Below are 19,848 nucleotides of genomic sequence, written 5' to 3' on the forward strand. Positions count from 1 at the left end.
TTGTCCGGCTGTTCAACAATTACTATGATGTACAAGACAAAAAAGAAAATCGATAATCGAAGTGCGGATGTGACATCGATAAGAATTTAACAAGGGAAACTCGCTGCGATGATCAATTGCTTTTATCGCATTTGGGTCAGTGATTCGGGTGAGGGTTTTGAGGGAAATGGGTCAGTATTTGTCGCTTATAACTGGTTCGTGTCAGACATTCACCAACCAGTCGAGACAATTGGACGTTTGGGTCGACAAATTGGTAAACAGCGCTGAGAAACGAGAGAGCTTTGTTAATTTTCGGCCATTTCTTTGAAAAATCGAAACTAGTTTCTCCAGAGAAAAACTCACAATACTATACAAATGTAGTTAGCTTTGCTTTTGGCTCTTCAATTTTAGTAATAACAAGCCTGGGTGTTCGGCGTTGCCCGGGTGTTTGGAGGTGTGTGTTGATCAAAAAAAAAAAACGTGGTAGTAGGCAGGCAAGCTCGAACCCGTACCGCGAAGGAGGAAGAGAACGTGAAAAAAATGTGACGTCTTTTCTGTTGCGCCCATCGCCAAACCAGACGTGATGAATGTTTAAATTAAGGCTATGGAAAAGAGGAGATGACTTTCGAAAATATTGGCATAAAAAAACGACCCCACCCTGTAGAAAAGTGCCCATTTGAGAGTGAAGCAATTAATTTTTTAGCCAATTTATCGATATTTGTCGTCCGAAGGATCGAGCTCTAAAACGCTGCCAATGTCGCGAAAATCCGTCGCCTCTGTCGAAAGTTATAGCAGACATACATACATACATACATACATACATTTAAACAGACAGGTGAGATTTATATTATAGAGGACTGTAATATTACTCTACTGCAACTAATAGGAATTCTACTAGAACGAATATTACTACTACTACTACTACTACTACTACTACTACTACTACGGACACTTCTATGAATACTACTACTACTACTACTACTACTACCAATAGTAATAAGAAGGCTACTAATAATAGTCATAACAATAATATTTTCCTTTTTTGTCTAAAATATCGTATCCTTACAGAAATATATGATTCGGGCAATGTCGAGTAAGTTCATAGCAGCCCCAGCTACAAAGTGTTTTAGGTGATCTACGAGGTGCAACTTTGTGTCGCACACACTTCAACTGTCACTATTCACTGCGGCAAACATGTGCTTAACATACAGGTTTAGGAAGGCATCTTGCAGCAGGTTGCTAATACACCATTATGTGGAATACCATTGTGCCGCGTACCCGCCAGGCGAGTTTATTCAAGGGTGCATCACCCGCAGTGAATTAAACGCGCCCCCAGATACCAACTTGGAAATGTTTACGATATATATATATATATATATATATATATATATATATATGTATGTGTGTGTGTGTGTGTGTGGAAATGTTTACATATATATATACATATATATACACACAAATATATATGCACACACACATATATATATACATATATACATATATATATACATGTATATACATATATATATATATATATACATATTATACATATATATACACATTTATATACATATATATGCATATATATACATATATATATACATATTTATATACATATATATACATATATACATTATATATATGTATACATTATATATATATACATACATATATATATGTATATATGTATGTATGTATGTCTATGAATGAACCCATTTTCGGTGTCAACGGCCAACTAGCACCATATGTGTTTGTGTGTATGTATATGTGTGTTGAGGTGGAGAGGGCTTCCGTAAGCCGTGTTGAAGGCAACCTTTCTAGGAGAAGCAAAACTCTGATTTAAAAAACCATAAAGCGGGAGACCAGTACCCGCATTACGGTGGTCTTCAGTTTAACTTGTTGCTTGCTATCTTGCTCTTGCTTGTTGCTGGATCTCAACATTTTGCACCGAGAGAGAGACTTAGCTGTCGTACAAAGCTTAGACTCTGTAACATCATCTGTGTACAGATATTCCCTCAGGCATGTGTCTATTAAAATGGTCCTGTGACGATGAAAGTCATTTTTTGGGTCATGGAATTTAAGTGTCTGAGAGAGTGGCACTCGTCTGACATGACGTTTCAATCATCATATATATATATATATATGTATACATATATATATATAATGTGTATATGTATATATATGCATATAAATATGTATGTATACATATATATACATATATTTATATATATTAGTTGGGAAAGTGCTTCCAATGATAATAAAAAGTGGCGTTCCTTGGTCTATCATGGCTGTGATAGTTTTGAGAAGAAAAATATGAGCATGCAAAAGTGAAGCGTGATATCCGGAAGAAAAATTTGTCAAATATATCAGATCTGTCGGAGGATTTCATGCAGAACCACACCTGTGATTTATGCGGTAAAATGACTTTATCCGGAGCTGGCCTTACTAGCCACAAGCGTTCACTTGGAGATCAATCTTTCTTTGATGGGGAAAACATGGCAGATGTTCTGTTTACTCTGTGGTCTGTACATCAAGTGGAAGCCTGAAGCGTCATATGAGCGTCCACAGTAAAGCAGCACCAGTTGGTATCCCTCAATCTCAGTTTAAGTGTGACCTTTGCAACAGACTGTAAGAACAGGGCTGGTCTGTAGAGCCACCTTAGCTCCCACACAAAATAGGAATTGATGCATCTTGATCACATCTCCACATGTATATGTGTATATGTGTGTAAGTGTATATATGTGTATATAATTATATATATATATAAAATATATATATATTTCAAAAATACATGAAAATGAATGAGTAATCAACAATAAAGCAAGGGATAAATGGTCTTCTTCCGTCAAGAAGTGACAACCACCACCATATATATATATATATATATATATATATATATATATATATATATATATATATATAGTATAAGTACAACGTCCAATTAGTTGTCCAAAGCTATTTAATATCTACATCACATACACGGAGTTTCTAAAACTGGCAAGCGTTAATGTTGCGCGAATACAAACTGAACGTATTTTTCGGTTTACTTTGTGCAAAGGAGTTAGTTAACCAAAAGACATTTTTTTTATTTTTATTTATTTATTTATTTATTGATGCCTGTATACAAGCGTATTCTTGACTGTAGTTTCTTTATAGTTGTTATTCGGGGATAAAAGGAGAATGTTTCTTTTTTTTTTTTGCAACTTATTTAACGGAAAGTTTGCCATGGACGTATTTTTTTTTCGTATTTTTCTAACACAAAGATTGTTAAGAACATATTTTTTGTTTTCTTACTTCATGTTTGCATATGAAAAGCTGATGTTTTTTTTTTAATTATTTTATTTTTTTTTTTTTTGCAATGTATTCAACGGAAATTGTGATTATTTTCCTTTACAACAAAGAGTTTAATGGACTTGTTTCTCTGTTTTTTTCTTTTACATTAATGAAATAAAGTTTTATCTATTTTTATCTTGTGGTGTATGAAAACTACAGGCATGGCTCGTAGAGATAAGGCAAATTAAGATGGAGGCCTCGACGAGTTTCACTCGTTACCAGTTTCTGTTTCATAAACAAACGAGTGCATATGGGGATTACTGGGTATCTTTTCTGGTGGTTCCTGGAGGGTGAGTCAAGGTGGTGAAGAAATATGACTGGGAGGAATTCATTCGAAAGAGCAATGGCTTCTTATTTTTTAAAGAAAATGTAACAGAGCGCATGTGGGCGCGTGTAAAAAGATCAGCAGAAGCCACATGCTAGCGAAAATATTAGCAGAAACAGCCGTTAAAGCAGATATGCAAATTAACAAGTGTACGCGAGCTTGCCTCACAAGAAAAGGAAAGAAAAATACTCCACGTGGTCTGGGATAAGCAATGTGCTTGATAGGCAAGATAGACGTGTTAAAATCGAGGAGGAGAAATCGCTGGATGGCGCCTGCGTGGGATGAAAGCGACAGAGATATTTTAGAAAAGCATATGTGCGTGCGGAGAGACATTTGGAAAAATAATGAAATGCGTTGTTTTGGAAGAACCACGAATAAATTCATTTCATTTGCACTTTTAAAAAAATGTCGAATCGGATTTATTTATTTTTGTTTATTTCTTTCGTTTGCGACGGTACCAGACGGTGTGGGGGGTCTGAAAGAGATTTGAACTGTAGAGCCGCAGTTCAAAATAACGGCCACACCACGTTACACAAACGTTTGCAATGGCGAATCCATTCAGACACTCAAACAATTTTTTCTTTTGTGGGTGGAATCGGGAAGAAGCTTCCAAATTGAAGACATTGGGGGGGGGGAGGCATCTTTATGAAATATTTGAAGGTAAAGAAGTAGAAGAAAGCGAAATTGTGAAACGAAAAATTTTTCTCCTGGAAGTCTGTACAATTCCGTAATTTATAATCTTATTTTATTCCTTCTTCTTTCTTTTTGCTCTTCTTTCTTTTTCTTATATATATATATATATATGTGTGTGTGTGTGTGTGTGTGTGTGTGTGTGTGCGTGCGTGTGCAACGGTGTTATTTTGCATCGAACCCGCGTGTTGTTTTTTCTACTAGGCCTTGCCGTCTATTCGCAAAAATGTCCTCCCCCCCACACCATAATAATTCTATTATTTATTTATTTAAATGTAGTTGCAGTGCGCACTATGTTGGGCGAACATCGCAAAGATTAGATTTTCGTTTGAAACAGCATATGCCTTCAAAAATTCGTTATGCAAATTTTTCACCCTCGGGTGTTCTGAGTAATACGTATGGTTCTGTGCTTTGTGACCATCTTATAAATAACCATACGTGTGCCACGAATTTCAGTGCTGACATGTTTACGATCCTTAGTAAGTTGTACTCTCCCTATCATTTGAAAATTTTAGAGACTCTTTTTATTAAGTCTTTGAGACCTTCTCTTTGCAAGCAGAAAAAAGAAAATCTTCTAGGACTTAATTTAGTCTCTATGTAATTTTTCCCCAATTTTTTTCTGTTTTTTCTACCCTCGCCATATTCATGACTTTTTTTGTTTGTTTGAAATCGTATTTTCCTGGATTTAGCTTTGATAAGTGAGGAACGAAACCTGGTTAGCTAACCTTTATTTTTATTTTTTATTTTTTAAATTTATTATGCTGTTTGGTCTGTATTTAGCCGTTATAAAATCCTGTACCCCCCCACCGGCAATTTTTCAAATATATATATATATATATATGTGTGTGTGTGTGTGTGTGTGTGTGTGTGTGTGTGTGTATGTATAACTACAACCACGTCATGCAAAAACATTTTTTTTCTTTTAAACACGCAAATTTTCAAGTCTTATAAAATTCTTTGTTGTTAATGAAAAAAATAAGGAAATTACGTCATGCAATGAAAAAAATGCTATCAACTAGAATTTTCACTCATTTTCCATCATTGTTGCTAAGCCACGACATCGAAAACTACTACATCGGCTTTACCAATGAAAGATAAATTAAAATAACAGTTTCGATTATCAATTATCGGTAATTACCGGGGGTATTCTGAGACAAAACTTAACTAAGATCGCTCCCAGGCTTATACACTAAAGTTCTGTAAATTTTAAAGAAAATATTTTCAGTCGTGTCGGTGTTTATAAGGAACGAACAGACAATGTTACATTTATATAATTGTAGAGATAGATATTCTTCTATCTTTTCTTTTTCCAGCCGACCGTTGTTCAAATGTTGAAACGCTAACTCGACTTTTTATTTTATTTATTTAAATTTTTTTCTGTTATGTTTTTAGTAATTTTTAAGGTGATATTAACGGGAGTGACTTTTTATTTTCTTATTAGTTACTTATTTATTATTTATTATTTTTTTTTAATTGAATTTTTGGGAGTTTGATTAGCCAAAGAAAAAGCGCTTTCTAAATCGAAGCAGACGACATTCGAATTGGAAGAAAGCGGCTAAACCAAAAAAAGAAAAAGCTGAAAAATATATTTTCAGGAGAAGAAATTGCTGTCTCCCCAAAATGGGGTGCAACAACAATTGTAACACAAATGTTTACTTAAAAAAAGATCGTGTGTAAAGAATGGTTTCTCCTGGAGATGTACAAATGGGCAGTGCCATCCAAAGAACTTGACTGAACAACAAGTCTTGAAAATAAAAAAAGACAAGAAAAAAAAAAAAACACGGTTACAAAAAAAAAAAAAAAGAAAACAAAAACAAAAAAAAAGTTGTACTTACACCTAACAATTATATCGTTAAAAAATCTTTGCTGGGAGAAAAAAAAAACACTTTCTCTTGATAAATATTTTGAAAAAAAAAAAAATTAAATACTAAAATAAAATGAAATAAACTTATTTTCATTTTTCAAGATAGTTTTTTTTGTTATTTTTTATTATTTACATTTGTATTTTTTTCGGTTTGTTTTGTTAGTTTTTTTGTTTTTTTTCATTAGTCTGCCTGCGTCTGTTACGATGTTGCTCGGCTGACACCGATAATTGCCGGTCTCGCCCGATCCATGCTTGACGGGAATTCAGGAGAATTCGGGTCAAATTATGCAAGAGTACCCTTTTTCTTTTTTCTTTTTTTTTCTAATTAATAAAATAGGACTAATTATTCCCCAACGGAAAGAAATATTACAGCTTGGCACACGCAGACGCCACATATAAAGAAATAACGATCAAACTACTAGCCAATATCTCATGTAAGTTTTGCACATACTTGCAGCCACACTCATCCATTATAATAAAACCTTTTATTAATTCCTTGGAGCATCACAATCAAAACTGCGTCTTTGTAAACATGGGTAGCACAAATCTTCCCTCTAATTATTTTCTCTTCATAATCTTCCATTAGAACACGGGAAGTTTTCTACATTGTCTGTAAATTTTACTAATTAGGGGGGGGGCATCACAAGACTCATTTGGCATTGACTTCGTTTTTAGTTATTGAAATAATGATGTCTCTCTTCGAAAAGTTCGTTGGAACAAATTGTTTGTCCGCGATTCTCGGAATAATGGAATACTGGTTTCCGATATTATTTCGAACGCTTAAAAACTTTATAAGATGGCGTCAATCAAACAGAACTCACTTATATTCTCTTGCGGGTTGTCCGCCGGACACGCTACGTACCGTCTTTTCGTTTTTTTTTTTTTGTTGGTTTTTTTTCTACGAAAACCCTAAATACTATTTATTAAGGGAAGTTTAAGGCTATTTTTATTTTTCTTATTCTTAATCGCGATCTTCTTCGTCATTTTTTTTCGTCGTTTAGTCCTTCAACATCGCCCGTTTGTAAACAAAAACGCTGTTTTCTTACTGACAGGCAAACCTATTTTTCTTTCTGCTATTCCTTCCTTTGTTTGTCTTTCGCACTTCTTTTTCATTATCTTTTAATACAAAGCATAGCGTAAAAAATGAATTTAACTCGCAAATACTGGCGCCTTACGAAGACTGGATGTAGCATAGCATATCGAGTCTAATATAGGGTATAGACAGTTTCTAAGCGCTGTGGCCGATGATAACTTGCTGATTAGTTTCATCGGCATGTAGGTGTCAAAATGGGCTGCATCTTTGCAGAGGAGGTAAAGCCTGGGAAGATAGCTCACTGAACCAACAAATCTAATCGTTGTCCGAGGACAGAAGAAATTCTGTCATTGCTTAATGTGACTGAAGTACTATTTGTGCTATTTTTTTTAAATGGGATTTGTACACAAATTCAATTTTTAAGGTAGCTTTTATATTTTAAAGTGTTAGGTGAAAGTATAGAATAGTTACAAAAAACCCTTCCCCATCTAAAGTATGGGTTTCTTAACAATAAAGTTATTATTTAAGCACGAGTAGTTTAATGTTTAGTACAAATAACTAGTCCTCATCTCAAATATTCAGAAAAGTAAACAGAGAAAATGAAGAAAATATATCTAAAAAAAAAAAAACCACGGAGAAAGATGGGGGATAGTAAGAGAGTTTCAACGAATGTAAAAAATAAAAGGAAAATAGAAAATGCAAAAAATATACGGAAAAAAAAATGCGAGAAGAAAAGATGAAAAAAGAGTAAAGGAATATAGATGAACGAATATAGCATACACATTTATTATATTCATAAATATAAACGAAAGGACAAAGAGAACAGCGTATGAATCGGAAAAGAAAAAAAACAAAGAATATTATTTCCATGACAGCTGCTCGTTTGAGCTTCGATCTATGCCCTCCCCTTGCAAGACTTTCACACACACACACACACACACACACACACACAAACAAACAAACACTCGTCTGGTTGTAACGTAGTCGTTACATGTCAACACTCTGGACCCACACGTTGTATGTAAACAGTCGCAAGGAAACAAATACAAACTAACAACAGACATTTATTTACAGGTACTTCCAGAATAAAGTCGTGTCTCCTGTTCAAACGTCTTCTTGTACTACAATATGCTTACCAAGACTCTGCCGTGTCGAACACGTTGTACTAATCTTTTTCTTTCCTTCTTCCTCGCTGTGACACCTCACACACGGTCATTTGCATACAGCTGTTGCTACTACTGTCATATGCGCGTCCACACTCTCTTACATAACCACTATCAATATTTCTTCCCACTCTCTATTTGTGCCTAAATCTAAACATAGATTCCATGAACAAAGTTTATTTTCTAGAACCGCCCGCCTGTTGAATTCTGAGCCTGTGGTCTGCTTCCGGACTGACTACAATATGGTCTTCCTCAAATTTAATGTAAACAAGTTCTACTTGAGCCAACCCCTTTAATAATTAAGATATACTCAATTTCCACTACGCTGTTGTCCCGGTGGCCACCGTATATTCAATTAACCCTTATCCTCGCGTGGCAAACGGGCCTTGATAAGTGTTCACTCACTTGTAGGAAAAAACATGAATGACAAATGTAAATTAAAAATAAATAAGAATAGCCATTTTTATGATCAGCATTTCAATCTGCGTGTTTAGTGACAAAAAAATCAAACTAAAACATAAAAGATTGATGCACTAATCGGCGAACATACAGGGCCTCATGATAATGCGTGGACGTCACTGCAAACGTAAACGTAAACGGCCGACCGACAATGCCTTTTTACAAAATGTGTGGACGTATGTAAAAAAAAAAATAGAAAGAACAAGGGTGAAGAAAATATCAGCAAACAAAAAGACGAGAAGGCAAAATTGTACATTTAAATAAAATGGCCGTTTGTTTGCAAAGGCAATCAACTTTGTGTCGATTCAACTCATCTCGTCCGCCATTATTTTCCCAATTTGATGATATCAGCCAATATTTGACCTTCCCACAATCCTTTGCCCAAAACTGAGCCTAAACGAATGAGCACATCCCGCCGCGCCCAATCGACCACACACCAACACCCGGATATCAATTGAGCGATGTTGTCTGTATCAATGACAAAGATGTCTAATCCGGTGAGGTCAGACGCGGATTATGGGAGGTTTCTAATTGTAGGTTACCGGACAGACCAGTGATTGGGGCCCCGGAGAGGTGCATAGCTTTTCTTTTTGTATCTCGGGACCCGCACTTTCTCCCCCACAAACATCTCAGACAATTGACCAAAATGGTGGTTTTTATTGCAGGTCTGGACCTCATCAATCGCTGAATTAAGGAGATAGAGCCCCACCCCCCACTCTCACCTCTTTCATAACAGAGCCTTATACGATAGTCCGGGAATGAAGGAGATGATGGCGTCTAACACAGTTTGTCGTTAGAGTTTATTTCTTTCCCGTTTCTTTTCCATGCATTTATTTATTTATTTTTGCTTTTTTTTTTAATTTTTTAACCCTTTCCTATTCTCCCAGTTACTCGTTGGAGTTGCATTCTTCAATTTTTACATTTTTCTCCTTCTTCTTCTTCTTCTTCTTCTTCTTCTTTTTCTTCTTCTCATTTATACTTCTCTTATTCTTCATATATTTCTCCTTTCTATCTTTCTCCTTTTTATATATTTCTTCTTTACTAGCAGTTCAGTCCGGCTTTGCTCTGGCCCGATGTACTGTTCATAATTTGCCCTACGTGTGAATACACTTTATGTAAAATTTCAAATTTTTAGACCAAAATCTGTCTGGGTAATTTTGTAGAGACCGCAGAAGTCAATTTTTTTTAAAACTTGCCCCCAATTTTGCTCACTTAACATTTATTATTTTAGTACTAAATTGAAATACAAAGTTTTATCCATGTCCAAGTTACCTACATCTAAAATTTCAAGTCTTTAGACCCAAAATTAGCGGAGAAATTTGGTAGAATCTGCAATGATCAACTCTTTCAAGTTTGACCTTTTGGCAGCCAAATTTTCGCTCCAAAACTGATTAAAATTCTTGCCGCATTCTGAATACCCGTTATGTCTAAGATTCAAATGTTTAGATCTAAAATTGGGTGAGTAGGTTGCTAAACACCGCAAAGATAAAGTCTTTTCAGCTTTGACCCCTAACCCTAACCCTAACCCCTTGGCAGCTCAGATTTTCGACCCAAACCGATGAAAAAGCTTGCCCTATCTCTGAATACCCATTATGTAAAATTTTAAATCTTTAGATTAAAAATTGGCTGAGTAATTTGGTAGAAACCGCAGATATCATTTTTTTTTTAAACTTCAACCCTGATTTTGATCATTTATTTTTTGGGCTCAAATTGAATTAAAAAGTCTGATCCATGTCCAAGTAATCTACATTTAAAATTTCAATTGTTTAGACTCAAAATTGGCGAAAGAGTTTGATAGAGTTTCAAGTCGTTGAACTTTAACCTCTTGACAGCAAAATCTCTAGCCGAAAACGGATTAAAACGATTTTTCCAAATCGCAGTACTCCTTATGTCAAATCTCGAATCTCTAGACTGAAAATTGACAGAGTTATTTTGCAGACAGACACATACACAAAGACATTTTCACTTATATATATATATTTTTTTCACTTATATATATATATATATATATATATATATATATATATATTATTACTATTATTTTTCTTTATATCCTCATTCCTTTTGCATCGTTCTATTTTTAAAATCTTTCTTCTTTTTAAACTTTTTCTTATTTATAAACTTTTTTATTCTTTTTTAAAAATCTTTCTACTTTCTTGAATCTTTCTCTTTCATATCTGTTTTCTTCTTTCTATATTTCTTCTCCTTTTTTATATTTTTCTTCTTCTTCTTTATATCTTTTTTACATCTTTTTACTTCTCTTTTATATCGTTCTTCTTTTTTCCTCTTCATATTCTTCTTTCTCCTTTTCTTCTTCGTATTCTTCTTCTCCCTTTTTATACATTTCTTCTTCTCCTCTTCCTTACATTTTCTTCTTTTTTTTTCTTCTATTTCATTCATTTCTTCCGTCTTCATTTTACAATCCCGACTGCGTTGCTTAATCTTTATACCCGGTAATAAATCCCTCCTGTGTTGACGTTATTTACGTTTGGTTGGTTGGGTTTAGGATTCGGGCAAATAGCCAACCAAACAAATGGGCTCGTGCCACCGGTAAATCAACCCCAGAATAATCTCCTACACTGTATGTAAAAGTCGTAAAAAATATTTGCTAAGAATTTACATAAAATTACACTAAATTACAAGTTAAAAATCACGAAAATATTATAAAAATGACACAAGATAATGAAAGCGTCCGTAAGACAGAATTCAATCAAAAATCACAATTTTTCGAATAAAAAATTCAAACATGTTCAAAATCTGGCAATTATGCAAAAAATGACCTATTTTTCCGTGGATGTTGCACCAGCATATTCCGGAAGCTTACACTAACCGCCGAAATATGCCGAAGACTGATCAAATTTTAAAACGCTAGAAAAAATATATTTATCATATAGTCATTTCAATGATGAAAATAGAAATACAATAATTTTAAAAAATCAACTGAACATAAGTTTCATTTTATCTATTTTTTATTTTGCAATATAATGTGTAGGAACACATGAAAACTATTTTTTGTGTTTCAATGAGAAGGTACAAAATAAATTCTGGTGCTACCAGATCAGGCTGTCTGAAGATATTGGGTTCCTGACACGAAATGTACCAAATATTGATGCTTTTTGTTTTTCTACTTCCTTTTGCAAAACTTAATTGTGTTCTGCAAAACCAAAAACAAAAACAACAACCCACCTTTCCCCCCTTTTCCTTCTTCCCATTTCCCCTTTTCTGTTTCTATCCCCCCACTTCCTGACTGGTTTCCTAACTAAAAATCTACCAAACATTAATACTGTAATCTTTTTCCCTCTCCCATTGCAAAACTCATTCATGTTCTGCAGTGCAGGGAACAAAAACGATAAAATCCACTATAAAACAACCAAATCAAACACTACAAACTAACGATTGAAGATACAAAAGGCTTGAAGAATAAAAACCTACAAAATAATCGGATGCAACATGAATACTATTTCCAAAATAACTGAATTTGGCATTAAATAACTTGAAAAAGGTTGATATGCCGTGAAACAAAACAACCAAACCAAACCAAACCAAACAAAATAAATTATTTTTATGACACAATGTTTCATTCTTCTTCTTTTATTATTTGTTTTAATCTATTTCGTTTTTTATGGGGTAGCTAAGTTTTTTTTTATTGTTTAGATTATTTTCGGTCATCTATCGCGGATTCTTAATGAAGTACTCTTTGCAAAATATCTCATAAGAAACTTTTTTCAAATCGGTCGTGGTGTATTCCAAACCCGATGATACGCTCTCGCCATAAATTTCGAACAGTTGCAATGCTGTGATATCAATTCTTCCACTTGAGTAAGTTTCGTCTACTGCATTAGCTGAGAATTTTGCCATATTCCGGCGTTTTACTTAAGATGGAGTATGTCGACGCCACGTTCACGAAAAAAAAACGGGTCGTCCTTTGCATAAGTAGCCAGAATATTTAAGAAAGTTTATTTTAAGGTAAAACCAACACAAAGTCAAGTATCTGCAGGATGTCTTCTTGGTTCCTCCTCTTCTCTTTTCTCTCTCCCAACTTTCGAGCACAGCATATAATAAAACTCTAAAGCACGTCTGACAGCACTGACTTCTGCCAACAGTCTGCCCCTCCTCTTAACAACACAGGCTTTTTATATCGCAAAATCGTTCACCTCTATTTGCATATTCTTCTAACTCACGTGATCACTACTCTATAAATAAGAGTCTTGACCGTTTCTTTTCTTTCTTTTTATTTATTTTCGGTGACCGACCCGCACGTGGTCTATCCAGGTAAGTCACGCATTTCTCCACATAAGGTATAAAAATTTAAATGTTACGAAAAGTCATAATTTAAACTGAATATCGTAAGCTAGTTTTACAACACGTTATAAACAATGATCAAGAAACACGTGTAAACAATGATCAAGAAACACGTGTAAACAATGATCAAGAAAAAAATAAAGAAGCAATAAAAAGGGGCGACAAAAAAAGCAAAGGAAAGACAAACGTGGGGGACTTACTAATCGTTGAGCTGTACCGATATGTTTTTTAGAGAGTTAGAGTTAGAAAACTAGATATATATAAAGTTTGGCACATGTTATAATATATGCGTATATACACCATTCATTTCTAAGCTAATTAAACGATCACTATGAATTTGGGAACACAAATGTAAAGCGTAAGATGTCATAATGTTGGCTATATTTAGTTAAGTTTAGTTTTGCGAACGGAGACAAGTTTGGATACCTTTGTATTTTGTGAACGGTTTTACAATATCGATTAGACATCAATTATTAAACAATCTAAAAATATATCATCGAAACCGTTATTTTAATTTATCTATCATCGGTAAAGCCATTTTTCCTTAGCAACAATGATAGATCAACGGGCCGTGAAAATTCTACTTTGGGTAAGTTGATAGCTTGTTTTTTTTTTTTTTTTTTTTTTTTTTTGCAGGACGCGGTTTGTAGGTTCAAACTCCGCACGTAAATTTCTTAAACTTTTTCATTAACTGAAAAGCATTTTATAAGACTTGGAAATATATGTGGTATTTTTGTTTTGGTTTTTTGTTGGTTTTGTTTTCTTTTCTTTTTGCATGACGTGGTCTGTAGATCCAAACTCCGCACGTATTTTTTTTTTTCGTTAACTGGAAAGAAGTTTATGTAAAATAATTTTATAAAAGAAACAGTAGGTTCTCTAGAAAACAATGTAGAATAACATACATTTAGGACTAAGTTACTGCATAGAGGCATGTGAAGCTCCCGCCCAGGCGATTTCACGGATTTCGATGACAATAAAAAATATAGGAGTGTGAAATATTCGTTGCTCATCATTCAATCCCAGACCACGTCGGGTCTCTCTGCTAGTATATATATATATATATATATATATATATATATATATATATATATATATATATATATATACATTACCGCCAAACTTCCACGAGAAACACTTGTATAGTCAATAATTTCCCCTACTCTTTATCTGTGTCTAAACCTAAACGTAAATTCCATGAACAAAGTTTATTTCTTAGAACTGCACGCCTGTGGAACTGTCTGCCATTTGCCTGCTTTCCAGCTGACTGCAATATGGTTGTCTTCAAATATAACATAAACAAGTTCTTGATGAACCGTTCCCCTAAAGTAATCAAATTTACCAAATTCCGACTATTAACGATTACTACTGTATTGGCATATTGACTACCGTACACTATTTAACCCTTATCCTCTAATGGCTTATTGACCTTGATAAGTGGTGATGTCTATGTAAAAAAAAAATTCAATATCAATTTTTTGGCATTGATTCGGAAAATATTCTTGAGTGGTTTCTGGCCCAGATAAATGCTGACTCGTTTTAGTGTAAAAGAAAATACGCTTATAACGAAGAAGGTAAGTTCTGACTCGTTTTAGTGTAAAATAAAATACGCTTATAACGAATAAAGGTAAGTGTTACTTACTGATGTTAAGTACTTCCCCAAATACGTTGGTGGTATTAAAAGTTGTGCAGTTCCACCGGCGATTGCGGAACTGATGTTGACACTCCTCAATACCCATGGCCGCGCCCTTGGTGATCACCTCCAGTAGTTTAGCCTCAGTGTTGCACAGATCTCTTTGACGCGGCATCAGAAAATTTAGGCTCGAGCAACGGCGGGCTTTGCCATCCTCTTCGTCTTCGGGTGGCAATATACCCTGATAGGAACCCGAAAGCCCCAGGTACCTGTGAATACACACACAAAAAAAAAACATAAAATAAATTAGTTATGGCTAAGATAAAAAAAATAGCATAATTTTAAGTTATTGTGTTTTCATTTGTAAGAAAATGAGTTTGTCATAGCGTTACATTACAAAAAACGTTACATTAAAAAAAAAACGGTAAATAACAAAAAACGTTGCATTATAAAAACGTTAAATTACACAAAACTTTACATTACAAAAAACGTTACATTACAAAAAGGCGTTGCATTACAAAAACCACTTTACATTATAACATGTACAAAACTTTGATTCCAGTACAGCAACTGGCCCTTGCGGCATTCCTATTATAGCATTCCTATTATAGCATTCCTATTATAGCATTCCTATTATAGTGCTCAAAAAGCTTCACAGAGAACAAACTTTCATACTTACAAAGCTTTCTAAGCGTTGTCTTAAGGAGAAATCCTTCCTAACACCCTGGAAAACCTCATCAATATGTTCCGTATTTTAAAATTCAGGTTATCGCTCATCTCCCTCTCAATACAAACCAATCAGTCTCCTGTGCGTCATGAGTAAGTAGCTAGAATCTGTGTTAAATAGAGAAGTAGTAAACAACCTCAGCAAAAATAATCTCCTCAGTGACATGCAATATGGCTTCCGTTCTGCTAGACGTACAGCAGATATGAACAGTTATATCTCATAGGATTAGCGAATCTGTCGATGGAGGTTTCCTTTATAAGGCAATTGCCCTTGACATATCAAAGGCTTTTGATAGGGCGTGGCATAAAAGTCTACTCCACAAAATTGCCAGCTACGGTAGAGCTGGAAATGTCTCTCAATTATTAAATCATTTCTCTCTGATAAGTTCATAAGAGTAGTGGTTGATGGGCAGAAATCAGAAGCTCACAGAATTAATACTGGAGTTCCTCAGTTTGCATTTAACCGACGATTTGATTTTTTTTCTTTTTGGTTTTCTTTAGTTTATTATTTTAATTGTATCGAGTTTGAGCAAATCTTTCAACAGTCGTTCACAGCGTCTCGACCGCACCATTACGGGCATAAGAACAAGAGGATGCTCATCATGTCAACACTGTAAATGAGAGTGATAACTTTTCTAGGTCTACCAACCTAGGATACGTCTTCGACAATCACTATTATTTTATACTTGTTTCTCAGAGTTTACTGTCAGATTGAGACACTGTTCTGTGCAGGTTTACAAGGTGCATCCTTCCAGGCGTTACATTCTTGTCCTTTGAGAAGAGTTTAGTTTATTGCTAATTGCCTCAGAGGCTCTTATCGGGGAATGCCGACGGAGCTGCTTGTTATTCTTTCTCTAGGGCACCGGTTTTTAATCTCACTTTCCGATCTTGTGTCACACTTACCTGTGCTGGGAAGGAAATAAATAAATCCTTTTTCTTTTGTCCAGGATCAAAGTGTAGTACACGTTCTAATACTGCGTTTACTGTTTTGTGTCTTCAGCAAATGAAGAAGAACTTCTAGATTGAGACATTTTTTTTTTTTTAAATTTTTGTTTCAATCAAGAAGGTAAATTTTTAAGGAGCTGGATTTCCTTACATTAACAATTGACCTTATGTCATACTATGTCTTTGCGGGAGGGAAATAAATAGAAACTCATAAAAAAACTGTTTATTATGTCTTACTTGCAGATTTATGTGCCCTCCGAATAAAAAATAAATTAAATACTTTCAAGGTTATCCGGTGTTTTTTGGGGATCCTAATTTTCGTAAATTCTTTACATTACAGAAAAACAGATAAACAAGTAAAGCATGACTGGTCCCCCGTGAGTGCACAGTGAACGAGGCATAAAAAATGACTAAGTTCAGTATTTGCCCCTCCTTATTTAGGCCCAAAAGTCCCCAGGGGACTCAAATCCTGGAGAAAATGAACAAACGGTGCAGTTTTAGGCCTTAACATATGTACATTTGAGTTCTGTACCATGCAAAAAAAAAAAAGAAAAAAAGAAATAATTTAATCCATCATTTGGCCCTCTCTCCATTGTAAATCTGAGTTCAGCACCATGCAAAACTGCTAAATAGACACACAGAGAAAATTTTGGACAAGTATGGTAAAATAGTCCCAAAAATGGAGTGTTTTTATCATGCTTAAAAGAGCCCCCATGTCACACTCAAGAGTTATCGCGAAGTATAGACAAACAAAATTATATAGAAATCAGTTAGTTACAACTTTTCAGAAAGTTTTAGAAAAATCCAAGGCATCATTTTTTTTTTTAAATAAGTACAAAAGTATCAATTTTAGCCATTTTAACCAGAAAGACACCCATCGTGGGACAACCGGAGTTTTCCGGAAAAGCCGTTCTGTTACTTTTTTACTTCTATCATGTTAAATATTTGTGCAAAATATAAAAAATAATCCAAGGCGTAATTATTGAGACATGTGCAGACAAACGAACGGACAAGGGTGAATTTTCAGGCCCACCCTCCTCTTGTTGGGGGACCAACACACCGTTTATTATTGTAATCTGAACTGTCTAAATTCATTTGAGGATAAATTTAGAGTAAAAATAATTATGACTGGTATGGTCGATTTTCTAATGTTTCATCCTTTTCTCTTTTTTCTCTCCATCCTTTTCTCTCCCTCCATCCTTTTCTCGCTCACTTTTCTTTTCCTCAGACATCCAGACTTCCTTTCCATCCGCTTTAAACCATACTTTCTTATTAACTGTTGTTGTTAGTTAAGTCATTATTTAAGATGACGTGCATGAAAACATTCCTAGGCGTATAAATTATATTTTGGAAGAAATTAAATTGATATGCATTTTTTAAGAACATTAACTTGTGAACCAGAATCAAACCAAATATTGATTTTCTATGAAAAAAAAATAATCACAACGATTTACTTCCTATATTGGATTCTGTGAATGCATATAAATTAGTTGTTTCTGTTTTAATGCCTTCTGAAGAAGAAGAAGAAGAAGAAGAAGAAGAAGAACAAGAAGAAGACGAAGAAGAACAAGAAGAAGACGAAGAAGAACAAGAAGAAGAACAACAACAACAAGAGCAACAGAAGAAGGAAAAGAAGAAAAAATAATAATTTGAAATGGTTTGAAAAAGCCTTGAAGCAAGCTTATACTTGTTTGGTGAGAATTTTTTGTTTCTTTTGCGCCGACGGATCTTGTTCATGTGAGTTTGTTAAGCGATTAAGGGATAATTACAATACACAAGATGGCGTCTGGTGTTTGTCAGCAGATTCACGGATAAACGCTGGTTGCAAAGATTATGAAAAGTCAACAACCGGTGCCAAGTCGAAAGGATTTGCGAGAATCGTGATTTCCGTTTCACATAAAAGTATAGAAGAATTTTCGGCGACTTTGATGTTGTTGTTGTTTTCTTTTTTTTTTTTTTTTGTTTGCTTCACTGAAAAAAAAAAAGAAAACTATACATCTTTTCGCATTTTTATATTTATTTTAATATATTATTTTCCTCTTTCTTTTTCCTATTTTCCTTCTTTCTTCCCATATTTCAGGATACTAAAGTTTCTATTTCTTTCTTTAAAACTTATCTTCTTTCAGTATTTTTTATTTAGACATTTTTTTTTCTTTCAATGTTTCGGTAACTTCTTCGTTCTTCATTTCAGTTTTTTCTTTCCTGTTTTCTTTCTTTCTTTAGAATAATTTTCTTTATTTTATTTTCAAAATATTTTCAAATGCACACACACACAACACACATATATATATATATATGTATATATATATGTGTGTGTGTGTATGTGTGTGTCTGTGTGTGTGTATTTGAAATATATATATATATATATATAAATATATATATATATAAATATAAATATATATATATATATAAATATAAATATATATATATATATGTATATATATATATATATATATATTGGATTTTACTTGTACAAGTGGAAATTCTTTTAACTTTCTTGAAGTTTTACATTTGGATTTTACCGTCACTGGATTTTTTATCTTCCACCAGACTATCCATTCATGTGTAATCACCTTGTTCTGTACCATATTCCCTCTGCTTAACTAATTTTGTTTTCAAGTAAGATCTTTGACTTACTTGTTTTTTCATCAAATACTTCTGCATGCAAAATCCGATCCCGCATTTTGCTAATTCCTACCCTCTGATGAGAAGGAAAGTATTTCTTCGAAACTCCGCGGACTAAGGACTATCCATTTATCTAGTGTTTCTTTTTCAGATTAAATATGTTTTTAACTCATTTCAAAGTGTTTTTAACATATTTTATTAACTGTTTGCTCATATATATATATATATATATATATATATATATATATATATATATATATATATATATATATATATATATATATATATATATACAAAGAATTTTAGTCCGTTAAAAACGAGAAAAGGTTTTAGAGTGATGAGGTCTTTATGCAAAATTGATGGTGGTTGGATATAGTTAAATTTGTGCACATTTTTACATTACAAACTAATCCTTATGAATCCCCGAAAGACAGCGCAGATATCATTATATGTGCTTAACCCGTAGCTCAGTGAGTAGAACTACCGATTATAAAGTAGATCGTTTTAGGTTCTATTACTGGCTTAATATGGGGCTATGATGCAGAAAACAGTTTATTAGGGATTATATATATATATATATATATATATATATATATATATATATATATATATATATATATATATATATATATATATGGTTATCCACATACCGTACTGTTTCTCTGTTTCACAACTCATCAGATCGGCTAGACAAGCAACTACCTCAAGCCAGGATCGAAACCCGATTGCCCTATAGGGCTGCTGCTATGCGGGCAGCGAATTAACAATGTTCTG

The 19,848-nt window shown here is 33.9% G+C and overlaps 1 protein-coding gene across 1 annotated transcript in view; it reads right to left on the reverse strand.

Moving 5' to 3' along the window:
* LOC145276951 (protein Wnt-4-like) overlaps nt 1-19,848 on the reverse strand; it is a 580,043-nt gene that overhangs the window by 90,163 nt on the left and 470,032 nt on the right. The window contains exon 2 of the mRNA XM_080128466.1: nt 14,788-15,047. Coding sequence (XP_079984592.1) covers nt 14,788-15,047 — 260 coding nt within the window. The remainder of the gene's footprint in view (nt 1-14,787; nt 15,048-19,848) is intronic.

Source organism: Euprymna scolopes, chromosome 5 (genome assembly GCF_053919585.1).
Source record: "Euprymna scolopes isolate OS-2025 chromosome 5, ASM5391958v1, whole genome shotgun sequence".
NCBI lineage: Eukaryota > Metazoa > Mollusca > Cephalopoda > Sepiida > Sepiolidae > Euprymna > Euprymna scolopes.